We start from the raw sequence: 22,790 nt of genomic DNA on the forward strand, positions 1-22,790 counted from the left end.
TGTGTGTGTGTGTGTGTGTGTGTGTGTGTGTGTGTGTATGTGTGTGATGTGACCAAGGAACTGAATTTTTAATTTTATATAATATAAATTAAATTTAATAGCCACATATTGCTACTGGCTACTGTATTAGACAGTACAAGTCTAGCCTGTAAATATATATTTACAGACAACATATATAAACAGTAGTTAGATTGGGTGAGATCATTAAGGGAAGGAATGTAGTAGATAAAAGAGAAAAGATCAGTAGATTGAGTCTGGGATATGCCAGTGATTAGAAGATGGGGAAGGAGAAAGAGCCAGCATGGTCAGCCAGGTAGAAGAAAAATAGGAGGCTGTGATTTCCTAGAATCCTAATGAAAAAATGTTTCAAGGAAGAGTGAGAGATGAGCTGAATCAAATGCTGCTAATAGCTCAAGCAGGAGGAAGACTAAAAATTGACTGTTGATTTAGCCATAAGGAGAACGTTGGTAACCTTGATGAATGTATGGAATGAAAACCAGACTGGAAACAAGAGAAAACTGGAAGCCCTCAAACCTAGAGCCGGTAGAAATGTAAAATAATACAGCCACTTTGGAAAGCAGTTTGGCAATTCTTTAAAAAGTTAAACAGAATTACCGTATGACCATGAAATATCATTCCTAGGTATTTACCCAAGAGAAGTGAAAACATATGTCCATACAACTTTTATAAAAATGTTCAGGCCACACGCAGTGGCTTACGCCTGTAATCCCGGCATTTTGGGAGGCCAAGGCGGGTGGATCACAATGTCAGGAGTTTGAGACCAGCCTGGCCAACATGGTAAAACCCCGTCTCTACTAAGAACATGAAAAAATTAGCCGGGCGTGGTGGCATATGCCTGTAATTCCAGCTACTCGGGAGGCTGAGGCAGAAGAATCGCTTGAACCCGGGAGGTAGAGGTTGCAGTGAGCCGAGATCATGCCATTGCACTCCAGCCTGGGCGACAGAGCAAGACTCTGTCTCAGGGGGAAGAAAAGAAAAATGTTCAAAGCAGTATTATTCATAGTAGTCAAAAAATGGAAACAACCGAAATGTCTATCAACTGATGAGCAGATGAACAAATATAAATTTGTACAATGGAATATTATTCAGCCATAAAAAGGTATGAAGTACGAATACACGCTATAACATGGATGAACCCTGAAACATTTAAGTGAAAGAGGCAAAGTACAAAAGACCATATAGTGTATGATTCCATTTATATGAAACATCCATTAGCCAGGCTGGTGGTGCGTGCCTATGGTCCCAGCTACTTGGGAGGCTGAGGTGGGAGGATCACTTGAACCTAGGAGTTTGAGACTGCAATGAGCTATGACCATACCACTGCATTCCCTCCTGGGTGAGAGAGCAAGAACCTTATCTCTAAAAAATGAAAATTAAAAAAAAAACAGAATAGACACATTTATAGAGACAGAAAGTAGATTAGTGGTTGCTTAGGGCTGGGGAAGAGATGGGGTGAAATGGGGGTTGACTGCTAATGGGTACAGGGTTTCTTTTAGGGAAGACCAAAATGTTCTAAAATTAGATCATGGGACTGGCACGGTGGCTTACACCATAATCCCAGCACTTTGGGTGGCTGAGGTGGGTGGTTCACTTGAGCTCAGGAGTTCAAGACCAGCCTGGGCAACATGGCAAAACCCCGTCTCTACTAAAAATACAAAAAATTAGTCGGGTGTGGTGGCACATGCCTGTAGTCCCAGCTACTTGGGAGGCTGAGGCAGGAGAATTGCTTGAACCCAGTAGTTGGAGGTTGCAGTGAGTGGAGAAAACACCACTGCACTCCAGCCTGGGCGACAGTGAGACACCGTCTCAAAAAATAAATAAATAAATAAATAAGTAAATAAATAAATAAATAAATTTAAAAAATAAAATTAGGAGCCGGGCGCGGTGGCTCACGCCTGTAATCCCAGCACTTTGGGAGGCCGAGGCGGGCGGATCACGAGGTCAGGAGATCGAGACCATCCTGGCTAACACAGTGAAACCCCGTCTCTACTAAAAATACAAAAAATTAGCCGGGCGAGGTGGCGGGCGCCTGTAGTCCCAGCTACTCCGGAGGCTGAGGCAGGAGAATGGCGTGAACCCCGGGGGGCGGAGCCTGCAGTGAGCCGAGATCGCGCCATTGCACTCCAGCCTGGGCGACAGCGAGACTCTGTCTCAAAAAAAAATAAAAATAAAAATAAAATAAAATTAGATCATGATGATAGTTTCATAATCCTGTGAATATACAACAAAAAATAATTGAATTGTACATTTTAAGTGAGTAGGTTGTATGGTGTGTGGATTATACCTCAAAGCCATTTTATAAAAGAGAAAACTAGAGAAAGGGAACTGCAAAAAGTACTTTATACAAATAGAAAAATTAGCCTTAGATAGTTCATCCATGGTAATAGGAGGAAAGACAGAATATATTACAAATAGGTGTAGGTAGGTGGGTGGGTGTGGTTGTAGCACGTCTCTTGAGTGCTTCTGTTTTCTCAATGAAATAGGAAACAAAGTCATCAGCTGGGAGTGAGGATGAGGGAGGAGTTGTTGGAAGTAAAAGGGAAGGTATAAAATAATTGCTTAGAGAAATGGGAGAGTGAATGGATTAGAGAGCTGTGGTATGATTTTTGGGTGCTACCTTTGAGGTTAGTGAAACCAGCCAGCATGGTGTTATGTTTTCTCAGTCACGTTCAGCTGCACGAGTCCAGGCCTGAATAATGGGAGGCCAGGTTTTAACCAGAGCTGGACTTTTTGCCTGATGAGTGTGTTGACGAAAGAATCTAGGGTATGTTGCTCTACATGTTGCCCGTGGTGGGGCCAGGGTTGTGCGGTGGGGAAGGAGGGGAGGAATCTAAGGTATGAAGGTGTGTATAGAGAGTGATTATAATCATGGGCCATAGAATTTAAGCTTCATAAAGAGGAAATGATGTAAGTGTGTTGAAGGAAAATGTAATGAGATTAATGGATTGTAAGTCTCGATTCCTGATAGAGCTGAGGAATTTTTGGTAATAATGAAACTGTATTACCATGGGAAATGAGTTTCTGAGATAAAGTAGAATAAAAGTTTTATGGTTTTTTTTTGTTTGTTTGTTTTGGGGGGGGTGTGTGTTTTAAGAATAAAATATTTTTGTTGGAGAAGAGGTCAAGGAACAGAGAGGCAGGGTATTGGAAGGGACATCTCCATGCGTATTGAAATTACCAAAAATTATGGGATTTGTGTTGGAGAAAGATAGTGAGCTAAGAGTAAAGGGGATTGGCCTGAAGATCAGTAGGTAACTGCAACAAGGTGGGCAGGTAATGGGTAGAATTATCTGAGTTTTAAAACTGAGGAGTTTAGGGAGGAAGTGGGGAGAGAATGACAGTAAGGAGCAAATGGGTACCTATTCCACTTTGAGGTTCACTGATAAAAGAAGTATGAGACAGAACAGAACTATCACTTAAGAGAACTGCATTGTCATCAAGACAGAGTCAGATACTCAGATAATAAGGTGAAGGGAACAGTCAGAGAAGTTGAATACCTAGGGAATTTGCTAATGGCAGACTGTGAGTTCCAGAGAACACTGAAATTCAAGATAAGAATTTAGAAATCATCAGTATAAAAATGGTATTTAAATCTGTGGAAGTTGGGCCGGGTGCGGTGGCTCACGGCTGTAATCCCAGCAGTTTGGGAGGCCGAGGCGGGTGGATCACAAGGTCAGGAGATCGAGACCACGGTGAAACCCCGTCTCTACTAAAAATACAAAAAAATTAGCTGGGTGCGGTGGCGGGCGCCTGTAGTCCCAGCTGCTCGGGAGGCGGAGGCAGGAGAATGGCGTGAACCCGGGAGGCGGAGCTTGCAGTGAGCCGAGATCGCGCTATTGCACTCCAGCCTGGGCGACAGAGCGAGACTCCGTCTCCAAAAAACGTGAATAAATAAATAAATAAATCTGTGGAAGTTGATAAGATAACAGAGAAAAGAATAGGGGTCCAAGATTCTCCCCTGAAGTTTCCCAGTATGCAGAAATTAGGTGGAGCAGTATTTCAACTTTCTTTTCGTTATTGCCATTCTGAGGAGCCTTTATAGACACTTTTGTCCTAATGGCTCACTTTAGGACATTTTAATACTGTAGATATATAGTATGTGTTTTTTTGTTTTGTTTTGTTTTTTGAGACGGAGTCTTGCTCTGTTGCCCAGGCTGGAGTGCAGTGGCGCGATCTCAGCTCACTGCAAGCTCCACCTACTGGTTCACGCCATTCTCCCGCCTCAGCCTCCTGAGTAGCTGGGACTACAGGCGCCTGCCACCACGCCCAGCTAATTTTTTGTATTTTTAGTAGAAACAGGGTTTCACCGTGTTAGCCAGGATGGTCTCGATCTCCTGACCTCGTGATCCACCCGTCTCGGCCTCCCAAAGTGCTGGGATTACAGGCGTAAGCCACTGCGCCCGGCCTATTGTATGTGTTTTTTTGTATTTGTAGCCCTTTGAAGGCACTTAGGCCATTATAGTACCTAAGTTTTTTTTTTTTGGCCACCCTCCCTCCTGCACCAAGAACCAGTTTTTGACCCTTTAGGTGCAACATTACCTCTGCTAAAATGCATGAAATAGAGGACAGAGAAATAGTGAAGAAGTAGCTGGTAAGATAGGAGAAAAGCCAGTAGAGAGTGGTAGGATGAAGCCAAGAGAGGGTGAAGATTGTTAGAAGAAAGGAGAAAGGTATTGAATACTGGAGAATACTCTCTTTATGACTTGGCAGTGTGGTTATTGTGACCTTCATCAAACCGTGTCACTGCAGTGATGAGACGGAAATGGAGTGGTGAGTTGAAGAGTATCTGGGAGGTAAGGAAGTGGAGCCTCAAGGGCAAAAAACTTTTGAGAAGTTTGGGTACAAATGGGTATGGGAAGTGGGTAAGGAGTAGGAAAAGGCTTAATGGAGAACATGTGACTTGTATCGGGCTTTGAAGGATAGTTAGAATCTATGCCATTGTAATGAATAGGAAAGGTTGTTTGAGGGCTAGGTGGAAACTATCTTAAGCTCAAGCTAGAGGTGAAAATATGTAAGGCATATTGAAGTAACAGTGTATGTGTCTAATTTGACTATAGTTGGTAAATCTGCATGTTGTATAGTTAGAGAAATAGAGATTGGATTAAGTAGATTGTGGCAAGAGAGTATTGTGGGCTGGGTGCGGTGGCTCACGCTTGTAATCCCAGCACTTTGGGAGGCCGAGGCGGGCGGATCACAAGGTCAGGAGATCGAGACCACGGTGAAACCCCGTCTCTACTAAAAATACAAAAAAATTAGCCGGGCGTGGTGGCGGGCGCCTGTAGTCCCAGCTACTCGGAGAGGCTGAGGCAGGAGAATGGCGTGAACCTGGGAGGTGGAGCTTGCAGTGAGCCGAGATTGCGCCACTGCATTCCAGCCTGGGAGACAGAGCAAGACTCCGTATCAAAAAAAAAAAAAAAAAAAAGAGAGTATTGTGAGCCAGGCAGGAAGTTTGAATTTACTGTAATAGGATGCTTAATCTATTTTAGTTTCCTAAATGGGATAATAACAAGTTAAATGTAGTTTTATTTTGTTTTGTTTTTTGAAACTGAGTCTCTCTGTTGCCCAAGCTGGAGTGCAGTGGCACGATCTCACTCACTGCAACCTCTGCCTCCCAGGTTCAAGCAATTCTCCTGCCTCAGCCTCCTGAGCAGCTGGGATTATAGGCACCCACCACCATGCCCAGCTAATTTTTGTATTTTTAGTAAAGATGGGGTTTCCCCATGTTGGCCGGGCTGGTCTTGAATTCCTGGCTTCAAGTGATCCGCCTGCCTTGGCCTCCCGAAGTGCTGGGATTATAGGCATTAGCCACTGCACCTGGCCATTTATATGTAACTATATATAATTTAAGTAATGAGTTACATGTATTTCTGACCCTGTTTCCTATCTAGCTCTTCCATATCCATCCACTCTCCACCCTACTTTCCTTGTTCTCAGATGGAATTGTGTAAGTCAGATTGAGTCAAATTGGACTCATTTACTATTCTTTCTTAGATCATTGCCATATATCACCTAAACCTGCAGTGAAGAATATAGTAGCCACTAGGTACATGTGGCTATTGAGTCCTTGAAATGTGGCCAGTGTGAATTGAGATGTTCTGTAAATGTAAAATATATACCGGATTTCAAAGATTTGGATAAAAAGAATATCATAATTTTAAAATATTGATTGTTGAAATTTTCATATACTAAGTTAAATAAAATATATTATTAAGATTAATTTTGGCCAGGTGTGATGGCTCATGCCTTTTATCCCAGCACTTCGGGAGACTGAGGCAGGCAGATCACTTGAGCTCAGGAGTTCAAGACCAGCCTGGGCAACATTTCAAAAATTTACAAAAAATTTTAAAAATTAGCCATGTGTGATGATGCTTACCAGTAGTCCCTACTACTCAGGAGGTTGAGGCAGGAGGATCACTTGAGCCTGGAAGTTCAAGGCTGCAGTCAGCCATGTTTGTGCCACTGTACTCCAGCCTGGGTGACAAAGTGAGACCCTATCTCAAACAAAAAAAAAAAAAGAAAAGATTAATTTTACCTATTTATTTTGACCTTTATTAATGTGGCTACTAGAAAATTTAAAATTACATTTTTTTATTAATTTTTTTTGCACACAAAACAATAAACATTTTCTAAAAATACATACAAACAAAAAGATGCATATCAAACATATTAGGAAGGTTGCACATGGGAAGACGGGGAATAGAAATGGGGGGTGGGAATTAAAGAAAATAAATGAGAGAAGGACTTTGTATGGATCAATGATAATAACTCAATCCTCTGTTTGACAAAGAAGAAGGAGAAGAGGAAGAAAAAGCAAGTGGGATAAAGGATCAGAAAGGGAGGAAAATAGAAAAAATTAGAGTATGACTCCAGGGTAGACCTGTTTTGTTGTTGCTGGGTTGATTGGTTGGTTGGTTTGTTGTATTTTTCATATGTTTCACCATGTTGGCTAGGCTGGTCTCGAACTCCTAGCCTCAAGTGATCAACCCGCCTCGGCACCCCAGAGTGCTGGGACTACAGGCGTGAGCCACCACGTCCAGCCCCCACATTGCGTCTAACCTCTGTGGCAGACCTCCCAAATGGGGCGGCTGGGCAGACGCGCTCTCCACATCCCAGACGGGGTGGCCAGGCAGAGGCGCTCCTCACTTCCTAGACGGTGTGGCGGCCGGGCAGAGGCGCTCCTCACTTCCCAGACGGAGTGGCGGCCGGGCAGAGGCGCTCCTCACTTCCCAGCCGGGGCGGCCGGGCAGAGGCGCTCCTCACTTCCCAGACGATGGGGGGCCGGGCAGAGGCGCTCCTCATTTCTTCCCAGAGGAGGCGGCCGGCGGCCGGGCAGAAGCGCTCCTCACTTCCCAGACAGGGTGGCGGCCGGGCAGAGGCGCTCCTCACTTCCCAGACGGGGTGGCGGCTGGGCAGAGGCGCTCCTCACTTCCTAGACGGAGTGGCGGCTGGGCAGAGGCGCTCCTCACCTCCCAGACGGGGCGGCCGGGCAGAGGCGCTCCTCACATCCCAGACGATGGACAGCCAGGCAGAGACGCTCCCCACCTCCCAGACAGAGGCTGCAATCCCAGCACCCTGGGAGGCCAAGGCAGGCGGCTGGGAGGCGGAGGCTGCAGTGAGCCGAGACCACGCCACTGCACTCCAGCCTGGGCAACACCGAGCAGCGAGTGAGCGAGACTCCCGTCTGCAGTCCCAGCACCTCGGGAGGCCGAGGCGGGCAGACCACTCGAGGTCAGGAGCTGGAGAGCAGCATGGCCAACTTGGCGAAACCGCGCCTCCAGCCAAAGGACAAAAACGAGGCAGGGGTGGTGGCACGCACCTGCAATCCCAGGCAGCCTGCAGGCCGAGGCAGGAGAATCACGGGAGCCGGAGTCAGGGAGTCTGCAGCGTGACGAGTATACTCCAGCCCGGGCAACAGAGGGAAGAAAAGAAAGAAAGAGAGAGAGAGAGAGAGAGAGAGGGAGGGAGGAAGGTTAAAATTACAAATTCATGGCTTGCATTATATTTCAACTGGACAGTGTTAAACTGTGCTGCCACTCCATAGCTCTTATCTTCATTCTGGCTCTACTTTCTGTGCTATCACAAGTTGATGCCATTTACCTAACCTCTTCCCTGCTCCTTGTCACTAGCACTCTACTTGACTTTGCATACCTTCTGAGACAAAATGAGCTCTTTTGCCATGAGTACTGCAAATGAAGAGATACGATTGTGGTGGCAGAGAACCGATGAGCAGAGCCATAAGTACAGAAGTACTAATAGTACAAAGATGAGATTGGTGCAAAAATAAAGCCATCAAAAAATTGTAATGCCTCTCTTTTACAGAAGAGGAAACCAGTGTTCAGAGGAGTTAATGTGCTGTCCCCATCTGGGCACCTTCTATGATTTAAAGTATGCTGAAAAGCTCATATACTCAAAAATACATCCCTCTTACCCCTCTACAATCCCAAAGTGTTTTTGATATAATATTTGAAAGTTCCTCTACTTGTGTTTTTCTTTCTTTTCTTTTTTTTTTCCTGAGATGGAGTCTTGCTCTTCACACAGGCTGGAGGATAATGGTGCAATCTTGGCTCACTGCAACCTCCGCCTACAAGGCTCAAGCAATTCTCCTGCTTCAGCTACCCGAGCAGCTGGGATTACAGGCGCCCACCACCATGCCCAGCTAATTTTTGTATTTTTTTTTTTTTTTTTTAGTGGAGATGGGGTTTCACTATGTTGGCCAGGCTGGTCTCGAACTCCTGACCTCGTGATCCACCCACCTTGCCCTCTCAAAAAGTGCTGGGACTACAGGTGTGAGCCACCACACCCAGTCCTTTTCTTGCGTTTTTAATCCAGTAAAAAAAATTTTTTTTTTTTTTTTTTTTTGAGACAGAGTTTCACTCTTGTCACCCAGGCTAGAGTACAATGGCACAATCTTGGCTCACTGCAACCTCTGCCTCCTGGGTTCAAGCGATTATCTCGCCTCAGCCTCCCAAGTAGCTGGGATTGCAAGCACCTGCCACCACACCCAGCTAATATTTGTATTTTTAGCAGAGATGGGTTTTCATCATGTTGGCCAGGCTGGTTTCAAGCTCCTGACTTCAGGTGATCCGCCCGCCTTGGCCTCCCAAAGTTCTGGGATTACAGACGTCAGCCACTGTGCCCAGCAATCCAGTAAATATTTACTGAGCATGTACTGTGAGCTAGTTATTTGGAGGTGTCAACATGTAGTTAATGTGGCTGCGTTAAGTGTACTCTAACCACGAAAATGTCAGCATGGTATTTTTCTTGGAAAGAGTAATAAAAGAAATAGTTAACACATCTTGGTATGTTAAATTTATCTAACTCTTAGCTAGCAAAGCCCTGAGGAAGCAGAACATAGGACAGATAATTTTAATAAGGAAAAAGAAAAATTAGTGAGGAAATAGCTAGACCTGGTGTAGCTAAAGAGGTTTGGGAATCACTGGTGAGAGGACTTAGCTACTAGGGACACTGTAAAAGTAATATTTTGATGGGAGGTTGGGGAGAAGTGAACAAGAATGATGTAGGCAAAGAAATTCTGAAGGCTCTGCCTCACCAAAAGTAAACTTTATTCAGGGCCAACCATGCCAGAACAAATGTTTAATTTTCTAAGCTATTTAGATGTTCTGTTGAGATTACTCCATTTCTCTGGAGAAAAAAGAGATGTTTTTGAGTTAAAAAGCAAACACGGCTGGGCGCGGTGGCTCACGCCTGTAATCCCAGCACTTTGGGAGGCCGAGGCGGGCAGATCATGAGGTCGGGAGATCGAGACCATCCTGGCTAACACAGTGAAACCCTGTTTCTATTAAAAATACAAAAAATTAGCCAGGCGTGGTGGCAGGCGCCTGTAGTCCCAGCTACTTGGGAGGCTGAGGCAGGAGAATGGCATGAACCTGGGAGGTGGAGCTTGCAGTGAGCCGAGATCACGCCACTGCACTCCAGTCTGGGCGACAGAGCAAGACTCCCATCTCAAAAAAAAAAAAAAAAAAGGAAACACTAGTAGAGGGATTGTAAGAGAAACTAATAATTGCTTTCCTAATGCCTAGCTGAAGTACCCCAAGGAAATGGGAATTTTGATTGGCAAAGGTTAGAGGAGAAGAAGTGAATTTCAATCTGGAAATTCCTGTTACTAGAATATGAGAGCAGAGCCAGACATGGACATGGCTTTTTGGAGGGCTTTGGCATAGAGAAAGAAACACAATACCTAGGAAGTGTTAGGAAGTGTAATAAAGTAAGGTGCGGAAGAGATGTAGGGAGAAGGCAGGAAATGGGCAGGAATATGAAACTCAACATAAACTGGAATGTATATTGTGACTTCAGCCATCTGAAATTGTTAGTATGATGATGAGACTGGCATAGTATAAAGTAAGAAAAATAATAGAGATGATGGCATTGTCTGATTTTTAAAAAATTATTTCATCTTTTGAATATAAATACGCTATAAAGCGAGGTCAATGTTGAAGCATTTTAATTTCACCCAGAGTTGCCTGTATTTCCTTTTTTCCAAATGTTCACCTGGTATAAGCTAACTTATGCCAAGCCCTCTCTTCCATTTTTTTGGCCTAAAGTAGCTATCAAATTTTGGTTTCCTGTTTTCTGTTTATTTAGAATATCCCATTCGTAGCAAGGTTTTATTAATTCTTGAAATTTTTTCTCTTTCTATATACTCATACTTCACAACCTGACTTACCTGCAAACTGTATCGTTCTTTGTCCTCTAATACTCATACTTCACAACCTGATTTACCTGCAAACTGTATCGTTCTTTGTCCTCTAAATTAGCCTACATATCAGTGTGTTCTCCTAAAGCATCAATTTCATCCTTCACTCCTCTACTTAAAAGTATGAAGATCCCTGTGATCTTTTACAGTCAGCCAAATTTACAGCATATTATTTAGGATTTTCTAAAATGTGTTCAAGTTTACTCATTCAACCATGTTTGCCACTACTTTACAATATAAATCTTTTGTATTAAATCTTCTTATAAGCTGTTCATGTGACATGATCTTTCTTTTTTTTTTTTTTTTTGAGACGGAGTCTCGCTTTTTCACCCAGGCTGGAGTGCAGTGGCTCAATCTCGGCTCACTGCGAGCTCCGCCTCCCGGGTTCACGCCATTCTCCTGCCTCAGCCTCTCTGAGTAGCTGGGACTACAGGCGCCCGCTACCACGCCCGGCTAATTTTTTTGTATTTTTAGTAGAGACGGGGTTTCACCGTGGTCTCAATCTCCTGACCTCGTGATCCGCCCGCCTTGGCCTCCCAAAGTGCTGGGATTACAAACGTGAGCCACCGCGCCCGGCCAACATGATCTTTCTTATATGTGCTTTCTCCATTCATTCTTCCCCTCAAAAGATGCTTTTTCTCCCATTGCCATTCCAAGTTTTGCTCATTTTTCTGCATGCAGTTTAGCTTTTTTTCTTTTTTTTTTGAAACGATTAGCCAGGTGTGGTGGTGCGTGTCTGTAGTCCCAGCTACTCAGGAAGCTGAGGTGGGAGGATCACCTGAGTTTAGGGAGGCTGAGGTTGTAGCAAGTCATGATCAGGCCACTGCACTCCAGCCTGGGCAACAGACTAAGACTCGGTCTCAAAAAAAAAAAAAAGTCTTCTAAAATGTGCAGTCTCAGTGACATCACTAAGTCTAGATCTCACAAAAAAATCAGTTAACTAGTTGTCTGGAAGGGTAGAGACAGACTAACCAGTTGACAAGATTTTTTTAAAATAAAATTTGTTTTTGTTTTTGAGACAGAGTCTCGCTCTATCACCCAGGCTGGAGTACAGTGGCGCGATCTTGGCTCACTGCAGCCTCCACCTCCTGGGTTCAAGCAATTCTCCTGCCTCAGCCTCCTGAGTAGTTGGAACTACAGGTGCACGCCACTACGCCTGGCTAATTTTTGTATTTTTAGTAGAAACAGGATTTCACCATGCTGGCCAGGCTGGTCTTGAACTCCTAATCTCAGGTGATCCACCCTCCTTGGCCTCCCAATGTGCTGGGATTATAGGCATGAGCCATCATGCCCAGCCCAATTTAGCTTTTACAGTTCAGTAAGAAAAGATAGGCCAGGAACAGTGGCTCATGCCTGTGATCCCAACACTTTGGGAGGCTGCAACATGGCAAAACCCCGTCTCTTAAAAAAAAAAAAAAAAGATGATAATTATATAGGTAGATAATTCAAAGAAAAAAGTATGTACATACAGCTAATATATAATTTGAAAGATAATACATAGATTTAAAAGTATTAAAATTGTGATCCATATTTTTAAAAGGTACTACATATATTTAAAAGTTGCCACGTATACCAAAAGCTTATACATGTATTTAAAAGGAGATACCAAATAAAAACTTGTATATAAAAATACCATCTTTTTAAATGAAAAAAAAAAAAAAAAAAAAAAATTTTTTTTTTTTGAGGCAGAGAGTCTCACTCTGTTGCCCAGGCTGGAGCTCAGTGGTGCGATCTTGGCTCACTGCAACCTCCACCTCCCAGGTTCAAGCGATTCTCCTGCCTCAGCCTCCCAAGTAGCTGGGATTACAGGCACCCGCCACCACGCCCAGCTAATTTTTTTATTTTTAGTAGAGTTGGGGTTTCACCATGTTGGCCAGGCTGAACTCCTGACCTCAGGTGATCCACCCGTCTCAGCCTCCCAGAGTTCTGGGATTACAGGCATGGGCCACCAAACCCAGCCAGATGCCAAAATTTGTTTTTTTACTTCTCAGTGTTGCAGACATTTAGAAGACTGATAATACCCATTGTTGGCGAGGTAATCAGAAATAGTTATATTGTTGACAGCAGTGAAATTTGGTACAACCTTTGGGACCTTTATACGTAATAACATGGAATGATGCTGAAATATATTATAAAATGGAAGTAAGTTCAAAAGCACTATAGTATATACATTGAAAAAATATTTGAAGTGATAGGAAAAGTTAACATTGATTTTCTCTGGGTAGGATTGGGGAGTCAATTTTATATGTCAACTATAGCTACAGTGTTTTAACATTTATAATTAAGTTCTATTACTTTTGTAATCAGAAAAGCAAGTTTTTAAAAGGCAATTTTACAATTCTTTTTTTTACAGGAGATTACATGCTTGATGCAAAGCCAAAAGAAATTTCAGAAATTCAACGTTTAAATTATGAACAGGTAATAAACACAGTTTTTGTTAAAGTATGTAATTTTAAAGTTTAAATATATACATTGGTGTCTATTAGTAGCTGGCAGCATTTTTCTATAAAGGATTAGATAGTAAACACTTTAGACTTTGCAAGCCACATGTGGTCAGTCTCTGTTACATATTCTTTGTTTTCTTTTTTATACCTCTTTAAAAATACAAAATCCATTTTTAGCTCACAGCCAGATTTTTCCTTTTTTTCCTCAGTATTTTTCCTTTTTTTTTTTCTCATTCCATGACAGATCAAACCTAGTGTTTTTCTTGAAAAATTGACTTCCAAGTGAATTTGTCATTGATGTATCTGTCTTCGTTTTGTTTATATTTTCCAATTAAGTTATGTTCAGGAGAAAGTTGAACAAATGATGTATATGGTATGTCATTAGGACAAGTTTTGCTATTTGATAGTTTCAGTATCCACATTTCTTGGCATGTTCTTTAGAGATCCTGTTCTGCAATGTAGGAGGTCTCACTAGGCTCAAAATTATTGGTGCTGGCAAAAAGCAAGTGGAGCTTCATTTTCTTCAGTATTCTTCCTTTACTTGGCAATAGAAGGCAAGAAGGAATTGGCTTCTTAGAGTGGAAGGAAGTATTAGCCAGGGAAGAAAGAGACATCATTGGAACCTTCATGTTTACTTTCAAAGCAGCCTTTTTTAACATACTTTCACCAGTATCAGATTTGCAAAAAGAAAGCATAACTCATTTCAGTCTTGCAAAATTTCTTGAATTTAATGTTCAGATAATCTAGTCTTAATAAAATTTGAAAAATCAACAAGTTGGCTGGGTGTGGTGGCTCATGTCTGTAATCCCAGCACTTTGGGAGGCCGAGGTGGGCAGATCATGAGGTCAGGAGATGGAGACCATCCTTGTCAACATGGTGAAACCCCATTTCTACTAAAAATACAAAAAAAATTAGCTGGGCATGGTGGTACGCGCCTGTAGTCCCAGCTACTTGTGAGGCTGAGGCAGGAGAATCACTTGAACCCAGGAGGCGGAGGTTACAGTGAGCTGGAATTGTGCCACTATGCTCCAGCCTGGTGACAGAGCAAGACTCTGTCTCATTAGGAAAAAAAAAAAGAATAATAATCATCATCAATTTACATTGCATCATATAAGATAGGAAATCTAGGCCAGATGCGGTGACTCACACCTATAATCCCAGCACTTTGGGAGGCCAAGGTGGGTGGGTCACTTGAGGCCAGGAGTTTGAGACCAGCTGTCCAACATGGAACCCCCCCCCCCCACTAAAAATACAAAAATTGGCCGAGTGTAATGGCACTTACCTGTAGTCCCAGCTACTCAGGAGGTTGAGGCATGAGAATTGCTTGAACCAGGGAGGCGGAGGTTGCAGTGAGCTGAGATTGCGTCACTACACTCCATCCTGGGCGGCAGAGGGAGACTCTGCCTCAAAAAATAGGAGGCCGGGCGTGGTCGCTCACGCCTATAATCCCAGCACTTTGGTAGGCCAAGGCAGGCGGAGATAGAGACCATCCTGGCTAACATGGTGAAACCCCAGCTCTACTGAAAAAAGATACAAAAAATTACCCGGGCATGGTGGCAGGCGCCTGTAGTCCTAGCTATTCCGGAGGCTGAGGCAGGAGAATGGCCTGAACCCGGGAGGCGGAGCTTGGAGTGAGCCGAGATCACGCCACTGCACTCCATCCAGCCTGGGCGACAAAAAAAAAAGAGCAAGGAGAAGGAGAAGAAAGAAAATCTATAGCTAAAGCCAAATTTGTATTCTAAGTGATTTAAATTTTATCAGGGGAATTTGTATCTTAAAACAGTGATATTTAAATATTTTTAGCAATAGAAACCTCTTTTCAAATGATATCTTGTCCCAGCTTCCAATATATAAAACCAGTACATGATAAGTATAAAGTGATAAAGTTCAATTTATATCATGTATTTATGAAATTTATATCATTTCTTACTGAAATCATGAAGCTATTTTGATTAAAAACTTAAAATTAGGGACTGTGGATGATAGCTGCGGTCTGATATCAACCTCCAAATTCATTTTACTTTCGTTGCCTAATCCTGAGAAAATCTTGATTGAAATGAGAAAATCTTAATTTTCGTGTTTGCAGGCACCAGGCCTGGTGGCTCGTGCCTGTAATCCCAGCACTTTGGGAGGCCAAGGCAGGCGGATCACTTGAGCCCAGGAGTGAGACCAGCCTGGGCAACATGGCAAAACCCTGTCTCTACAAAAAATACAAAACATTTGCCAGGCCTGGTGGCACACGCCCATAGTCCCAGCTACTTGGGAGGCTGAGGTTAGAGGATCACTTGAGCCCAGGAGGCAGAGGTTGCTGTGAGCCAAGATCACGCCACTGCATTCCAGCCTGGACAACAGAGTGAGACCCTGTTACAAAAAAAAAAAAAAGAAAAGAAAACTGTTTGCAGCCAGTCACAGTGGTTCACAGCTGTAATTCCAGGTACTTAGGAGACTGAGGCAGGAGGATTACTTGAGCCTAGGAGTTTGAGACCAATCTGGGTGTGATATAGTAAGACTCCATCTCAAAAAATTAAGAAAGAAAGAAAAATAAAAATGCTTGCAAATGTTATCAGCATTTGGTTTAAGTCCATCTTCCATTGGGATACATTCCCATTACACTGATCAGGATTCTTGAAGAGGAATTGGAAGTATTGGCTCAAAGTTGAAACAAAGGATATCTAACAACTGCTTGCATTTCTCGTAAACATATCAGGCAAAAAGTACCCTGCTCTTAAAATAAACAATAAAACTATAAGGTGTTATTATTACATTACTGTTTTGAAAATAGTGTATGTCAAGCTTATATGGCTGGGCTGAGTCTAAGCTAATGTGTAATGTTCCACAAGTGTGATGTAATAGTGTTCTTTTTTGTGTAACTTTACGTGAACAGATCTCTTCAAACCTAATTTTAGAAAGACCAACACAGAGCTGCAGTATTCCCAATTAAAACTCTTTACCGGAAGTTGTAATGTTAGCAAAGAGCCTATTTTTTCCAGTTTTGTCTAATAATATACTGACAGCACAAGAAAACACGATGTGTGTATTCATAACAAATTTTTAATGAGTGCAAATATATTCTTAAAATATATTTTGTATTTAAATTTAAAATATTTGACCATGTTAAAAGTTCCTTTGAAAAAGAGTTCTAAGAAACAGTTTAACTACTGCCTTAAAGGATCCAGTAGTACTCCCTTCTTGTGAAGTAAGCAACCATAGCTCACATTTATAGTTTATAATATTAAGTAAAATTTGGAATTAGGAACAAAGTGGCAAAATACCCAAGAGTTTAAAACCGTTTTAAAATAAGTTTGTTTGGTTTATCAGTTGTTGTTTTTTATTAAGACAGAGTCTCGGCTGGGCACAGTGGCACACGCCTGTAATCCCAGCACTTTGGGAGGCTGAGGCGGGGGGATCACAAGGTCTGGAGATCGAGACCATCCTGGCTAACACAGTGAAATCATCTCTACTAAAAATACAAAAAATTAGCTGGGCGTGGTGGCACGCACCTGTGGTCCCAACTACTCAAGAGGCTGAGGCAGATGGAATCCTTGAACCCAGGTGGTGGAGGTTGCAGTGAGCCAAGATGATGCCACTGCACTGCAGCCTGGGCGACAGAGCAAGACTCTGTCTCAAAAAAACAAAACAAAAAAAAGACAAATTCTCCCTCTGTTGTACGGGGTGGAGTGCAGTGGCATGATCTCAGCTCAGTACAACTTCCGCCTTTCAGGTTCAAGGGATTCTCATGCCTCAGCCTCCCATTTAGCTGGGATTACAGGCATGTGCCACCACTCCTGGCTAATTTTTAAATTTTTAGTAGAGATGGCATTTCACCATGTCGGCCATGCTGGTCTCGAACTCTTGGCCTCAAGTGATCCACCTACCTGAGATTACAGGCGTGAGTCACTGCACCAACTTTTTTTTTTTTTTGAGACAGGGTCTCCCTCTGTCAGTTGGTCTGGATTGCCGTGGTGCTATCGTTGCTCACTGCAGCTTCAAACTCCTGGGCCCAAGTGATCTGCTCACCTCAGCCTCCCAAAGTGCTGGGATTATAGGCATGAGCCACTGTAACTGGCCTCTTTTGTCAGTTTTATTAATCTTTATGAAGATATCAAATGGTGTTAACTCAGTTGTTTTAATACTAAATAATGGGGAATAATTGCAGCAAATATATGAAGGTTTAAGCATGAGCCCAGAGCCATTAGAAATCATATTGCCCCTAAAGGAAGTTGGGTGGTTGACAAACAAGAATTTACAAAAATAGAGGAAAATCTGGTGGTTGTAAAACTATAATTCTTAGATTGCTCACTGTTGTTACTATTTTTTCAGATTCATCATTGCTGTAGATTTAAGAAAAGTTCTAAAACACTTAAGGGAAAAAAATGTAAGCTGATTGTTTTTAAGCATTCGATTTTTGGGAAGGTTGAGAAAATATATTGTTTAGGGGAAACATAGTAGGAAGAGATGAAACTGACAAAGGTCAGAGACTGCAGTATAACAATGTCATCCTATTATAAATGCATCATTCATGAATTTAAAACATTTGAATGATTTCTGTTTACAGTTTGTACAGTCTGTTAGAATGGAATTTTATGAATTCTTTCATAAAACAGAACTTCATTTTTGCAACCTAAATTTGTCTTTTTCAGATTTCAGAGAGAATCCCTAGTTTTAATATAAGATTTCCTTCATTTTCACCCTTTTTATTATCAAACCCCTCTATAGACTATAGTCTACTGTTCATATTTTGTATCTTTAGTATCTTGTACAGTGTCTGATTAGCAGTAGGGATTCAGTAAAAGTGTGTTAAATTTTATGTATTGGTTTTTCTTTATTCTTTCAAATATATTCTCTATACGTATGTCCATATTTAATGTGTTAACATGCTTAGAAAAGCATTTTAAAATAGTCTTTATTCCAGATGTATATGACTACGTTTATTGAGAAAACTGATGTGGACAGAATGACTCCTTAATCTGACAAACAAGTCTTTGTGATCCAGCCTCCGCCTGTCTCTTAGGCTTCATCTCCTACAACTTTTCACTTTTATTTTGTCCCAGCCACACTGGGCCCCATGCTATTCCATGGACACAGTAATAAACTTGTTTTTGCACTGGCGTCTACTTTGGAATGCTCTTTGCCCAGAGCTTCCTAAGATTCAGTGCTCACTGTGGTCTCTATTCTAGTGTCATTTTCAAAGAGGCCTGTCTCCCTCACCTCCCTCTCCTTCTTTCCTCTCCCATTTACACTGCCCACTCCCCTCCCTCCCTCCCTTCCTCCCTCTCTCCCTCCGTCCCTTCCTTCCATCCTTCCTTCCCTTTCAGTGCATTCACTGCAAAATTAAGTATGGAAAATACTGAGAATTTCTATATACCTCCTGTTCCTCCTAACCCCACACACATAGCTTCCCCCACTATCAACATCCTGCACCAGAGTGGTTCATTTATTATTGATAAACTGGCAATGCCACATCATTATCACCCAGAGTCTATAATTTACTCTTTCTTGGTTTTGTATATTCTATGGATTTTGAAAAATGTATAATGACACGTATCCACCGTTATAGTATCAAACAGAATAGTTTCACTGTCCTAAAAATTCTCTGTACTCTGCCTGTTCATTCCTCCTTTCCCTTAATCCTTGGCAACCGCTGATCTTTTTTACTGTCTCTGTAGTCTTGCCCTTTCCAGAATGTCATTTGGAATTATACAGTATGTAGCCTTTTCAGATTAGCTTGTTTTCTTTACTACTATGCATTTAAGTTTCCTCTGTGTCTTTTCATGGCTTGATAGCTCGTTTCTATTTTTTTTTTAATTGTGTTAAAAACCACATAATATAAAATATATCCTTTTTTTGTTTTGAGACAGAGTCTCGCTCTGTCGCCCAGGCTGGAGTGCAGTGGCGCAATCTCGGCTCCCTGCAAGCTCCACCTGCTGGGTTCATGCCATTCTCCTGCCTCAGCCTCCCGAGTAGCTGGGACTGCAGGTGCCCACCACCACGCCTGACTAATTTTTTGTATTTTTAGTAGAGACGGGGTTTCACCATGTTAGCCAGGATGGTCTCTATCTCCTGACCTCGTCATCCACCCGCCTCGGCCTCCCAAAGTGCTGGGATTACAGGTGTGAGGCACTGCGCCTGGCCACTTTTTCATCTTTAAAACTGAAACTTGCCAGGCATGGTGGCTTATGTCTGTAATCCCAATACATTGAGAGGCTGAGGCAGAGAATCACTTGAGCTCAGAAATTCAAGAGTAGCCTGGGTAACATAGTGAGACCCTATCTCTACAAAATATCAAAAACAGTAGCTGGGCATGGTAGCATGTACCTGTAGCCCCAGCTACATGGGAGGCTGAGGCGGGAGGATCGTGTGAGCCCAGGAGTTTAAGGCTGTGGTAAGCCATGATCACATCACTGCACTCTAGCCTGGGCAACAGAGTGAGACCCTATATCCATCAAACAACCCCCCTTTCCCACTTCCTCCAGTCTCCTGGAAACAACCATTCTGCTTTCTGTTTTTATGATTTTGATGACTCTAAATATCTCATATAAGTAGAATCATACAGTATTTTTACTTTTGAGACTGGCTTATTTCACTCAGTATCATGTCCTCAAGGTTCATCCGGTTATAGCATATGACAGGATTTCCTTCTTTTTTTAAGGCTGAATAATGTTCCATTGTATGTATATACCTCATTTTCTTTATTCATTTGTCAGTTGTAACTAAGAATAAAGAGTTATGAATAATGTTGCAATGAGCATGGGTGTACAACCATCTTTTCAAGATCGTACTTTTAGTTATTTTAGATTCACCAGTAGGAGAGGCCTTCTTCCTCTTTGATTAAAAAACATTTGACTTTAGACTTTCTGGTCTAAAATGGGTCCTTCATTTCCACTCCTCTCTACAACTTCATCTTGCTCAGTTTTTCTTACTAATACTTGACATTGTTTTATATATATACATGTTTATCTCTCTCAATAGAATGTTAGTTGCATAAGAGCATGAACTTTGTCTTGTTTTGTTTTGTTTTGTTTTTTGAGACAGAGTCTCACTCTGTTGCCCAGGCTGGAATGCAGTGGCGTAATCTCAGCTCACTGCAACCTCCACCTACTGGGTTCAAGTGATCCTCCCACCTCAGCCTCCCAAGTAGCTGGGACTACAGGTGCATGCCACCACGCCCAGCTAATTTTTGTATTTTCAGAGACAGGGTTTCACCATGTTGGCCAGTTTGGTCTCAAACTCCTGACCTCAAGTGATCTGCCCACCTCTGTGTCTGTTTTATTCATTGTTATATCTTTCAAACTCCAATTAGTGCCTGGCACATAGTAGATACTCAATAATAAAAACATGTTGAATTGAATTTATTGGATAAAATGGAAAATTAAATGTGCTTGTACTTGAATATCTTTTTTGTTCTCGTTTTGATGTTTCTGAATTAGAACTTTCCCCTTTTCTATTTTCAGAATATGAGTGATGCCATGGCAATTTTGCACAAACTACAGACAGGCCTGGATGTAAATGTAAGATTCACTGGTGTTCGAGTGTTTGAATATACACCAGAATGCATAGTATTTGATCTTCTTGATATTCCTTTGTACCATGGGTGGTTAGTAGACCCTCAGGTAAGTCAAAGAATTTGAATTATATAAACACAAATGCAGGAAAAATGTATTAATTTGGCAAATTAATCTCAATTTGTATTTTTTGTTACTTACTTTTTTTGTACTTTTGCCTGGAATTAGCCAAACTATGAGGTTAAGAACAGAGTCCTCCAGACTACTAAGTCTGCCCAAGGCTTCTGACCCCAACTATAAGGAGCTAGGGCCCAACTACAAGGTTAGAGGGAAGAGCTCATAGAGGACCACCCTTACATCTCACACCAATCACAAGTTCGAAGGCTTCCCAAAACTACCCTCAGGTTCAGTAATTCACCAGAGTGACTAACAGGACTCCCTGAAACCTATTATACTCACCATTACAGTTTATTACAGGGCAAAGATACAGGTTAAAATTAGCAAAGGAAAGAGACACATACGGCAGAATCTAGGAGGGTTCCAACTGTGAAGCTTCCCTTGGATCCTCAGGACATCATACCCTTGTGGAATTGACGTATGACAATATGCATGGAGTGCTGCCAATTCTGGAAGTTCACCCAACCTTCAGGGTTCAGATTTTTTATTGAGATTTCATTATGTAGGTATGATTTAATTTATTGCCCATGTAATTGAACCCAGACTCTTACCCTTCCCTCCCTGGAAGCTGAGCCGACACCATGTGGTTCAAGGGATCCATCGTTAGTATAAACTGCAGGTGTGGCCCAAGGGGCCCATGATAAATAACACAGTCACTCCTATTGGTACGGAAATGCCAAGATATAGAAGTTATTTCATAGGAGCCGGGACAAAGGTCAAACCTCTCTTTGGACAAGACTGTATTCTTTATTGCATAGCTTTGAAAATCTCTTTTCAAAGCTATTTTAAAAAGGCACCCCCATATATCCATCACTCTAACTGTACATTTCTAAATGTACATTGACCTTTGGTATATTAGTCTAGCAATCCAGATTTTGCCTCTTGTTAAGGGTATCAGAGTCCTGGCAGGAAGTAGATGACACACGTAAGGAGAACTGTCAAAAGTTTAATGAAGAGACTGTTTACAAAGGTGTGGGCAAAGTTAAGGGGAATAAGTAAGGGATAGTGTAGCATCTTAGACCTAGCAACAGCAGAAAACGATTGCCTCTCATAACTCTGAAAAGACAAGGAGAGGGAATACTTAGCAGAACACAGCAAGATTGATTACTAAAGCACAGAGCTCCTGACCAGGAGATGTGACCTTCAGGAGAGGAATACTACCACCAAGCTATGGCCCAGCAGGGAAAGAGCACAGGTAATACGTTCTCTGACTGTCACTTTCTGATTTCCTTTAGTAGCTCCCTTTGGCCAAATTCAACTGATAATTAGAGAGTAAGAATTCCAATTGCTGCAGTCCATAGAGGTTAGTCTCCCGAATACAGAAGAAATGGAGAGTCAGTTGGAAAGATGAAAGGAAAAAATAATTCTCCTATAACATACTAAATTTTTAAATAGGTTAGCGTCTTCTCTTTTCCACTGATCTGTGTTATGTCTACTCCTATACTGTTTTAATATTATTTTCACTTACTTACATTTTTTAACATAAAGTAACATTCAAATTTCAAAATAATATTGGTTAATTGTAAACTTTAAAAGAAAAAGACAATGGAATTATACCAGCCAATGCCTTTCAAATTTATTTTGTTTTATGGTACGAGGTGAGAATTTACCTTTTTTATAAATTAAACTTTTTATTTTGAGGTAATTGTAGATTCAAATGCCACTGTAAGAAATAATAAAGAACAGGTTGGGTGTAGTGGCTCACGCCTGTAATCCCAGTACTTTGGGAGGCCGAGGCGGGTGGATCATGAGGTCAGGAGTTCAAGATCAGTCTGGCCAAGATGGTGAAACCCAGTGTCTACTAAAAAATACAAAAATTAACCGGGTGCAGTAGTGGGCGACTGTAATCTTAGCTACTCAGGAGGCCGAGGCAGGAGAATCACTTAAACCTGGGAGGCAGAGTTTGCAGTGAGCCGAGATCATGCCACTGCA

At 42.1% G+C, this 22,790-nt stretch overlaps 1 protein-coding gene across 3 annotated transcripts in view; it reads left to right on the top strand.

Moving 5' to 3' along the window:
• LOC116463628 (ubiquitin carboxyl-terminal hydrolase MINDY-2) overlaps positions 1 to 22,790 on the top strand; it is a 93,074-nt gene that overhangs the window by 20,943 nt on the left and 49,341 nt on the right. For all 3 annotated transcript variants that reach the window (XM_032146809.2, XM_032146810.2, XM_058434766.1), the window contains exons 3-4: positions 13,089 to 13,153; positions 20,631 to 20,789. In XM_032146809.2, coding sequence (XP_032002700.1) covers positions 13,089 to 13,153; positions 20,631 to 20,789 — 224 coding nt within the window. The remainder of the gene's footprint in view (positions 1 to 13,088; positions 13,154 to 20,630; positions 20,790 to 22,790) is intronic.

Source organism: Hylobates moloch, unplaced genomic scaffold (genome assembly GCF_009828535.3).
Source record: "Hylobates moloch isolate HMO894 unplaced genomic scaffold, HMol_V3 SCAFFOLD_45, whole genome shotgun sequence".
In the NCBI taxonomy this organism is placed as follows: domain Eukaryota; kingdom Metazoa; phylum Chordata; class Mammalia; order Primates; family Hylobatidae; genus Hylobates; species Hylobates moloch.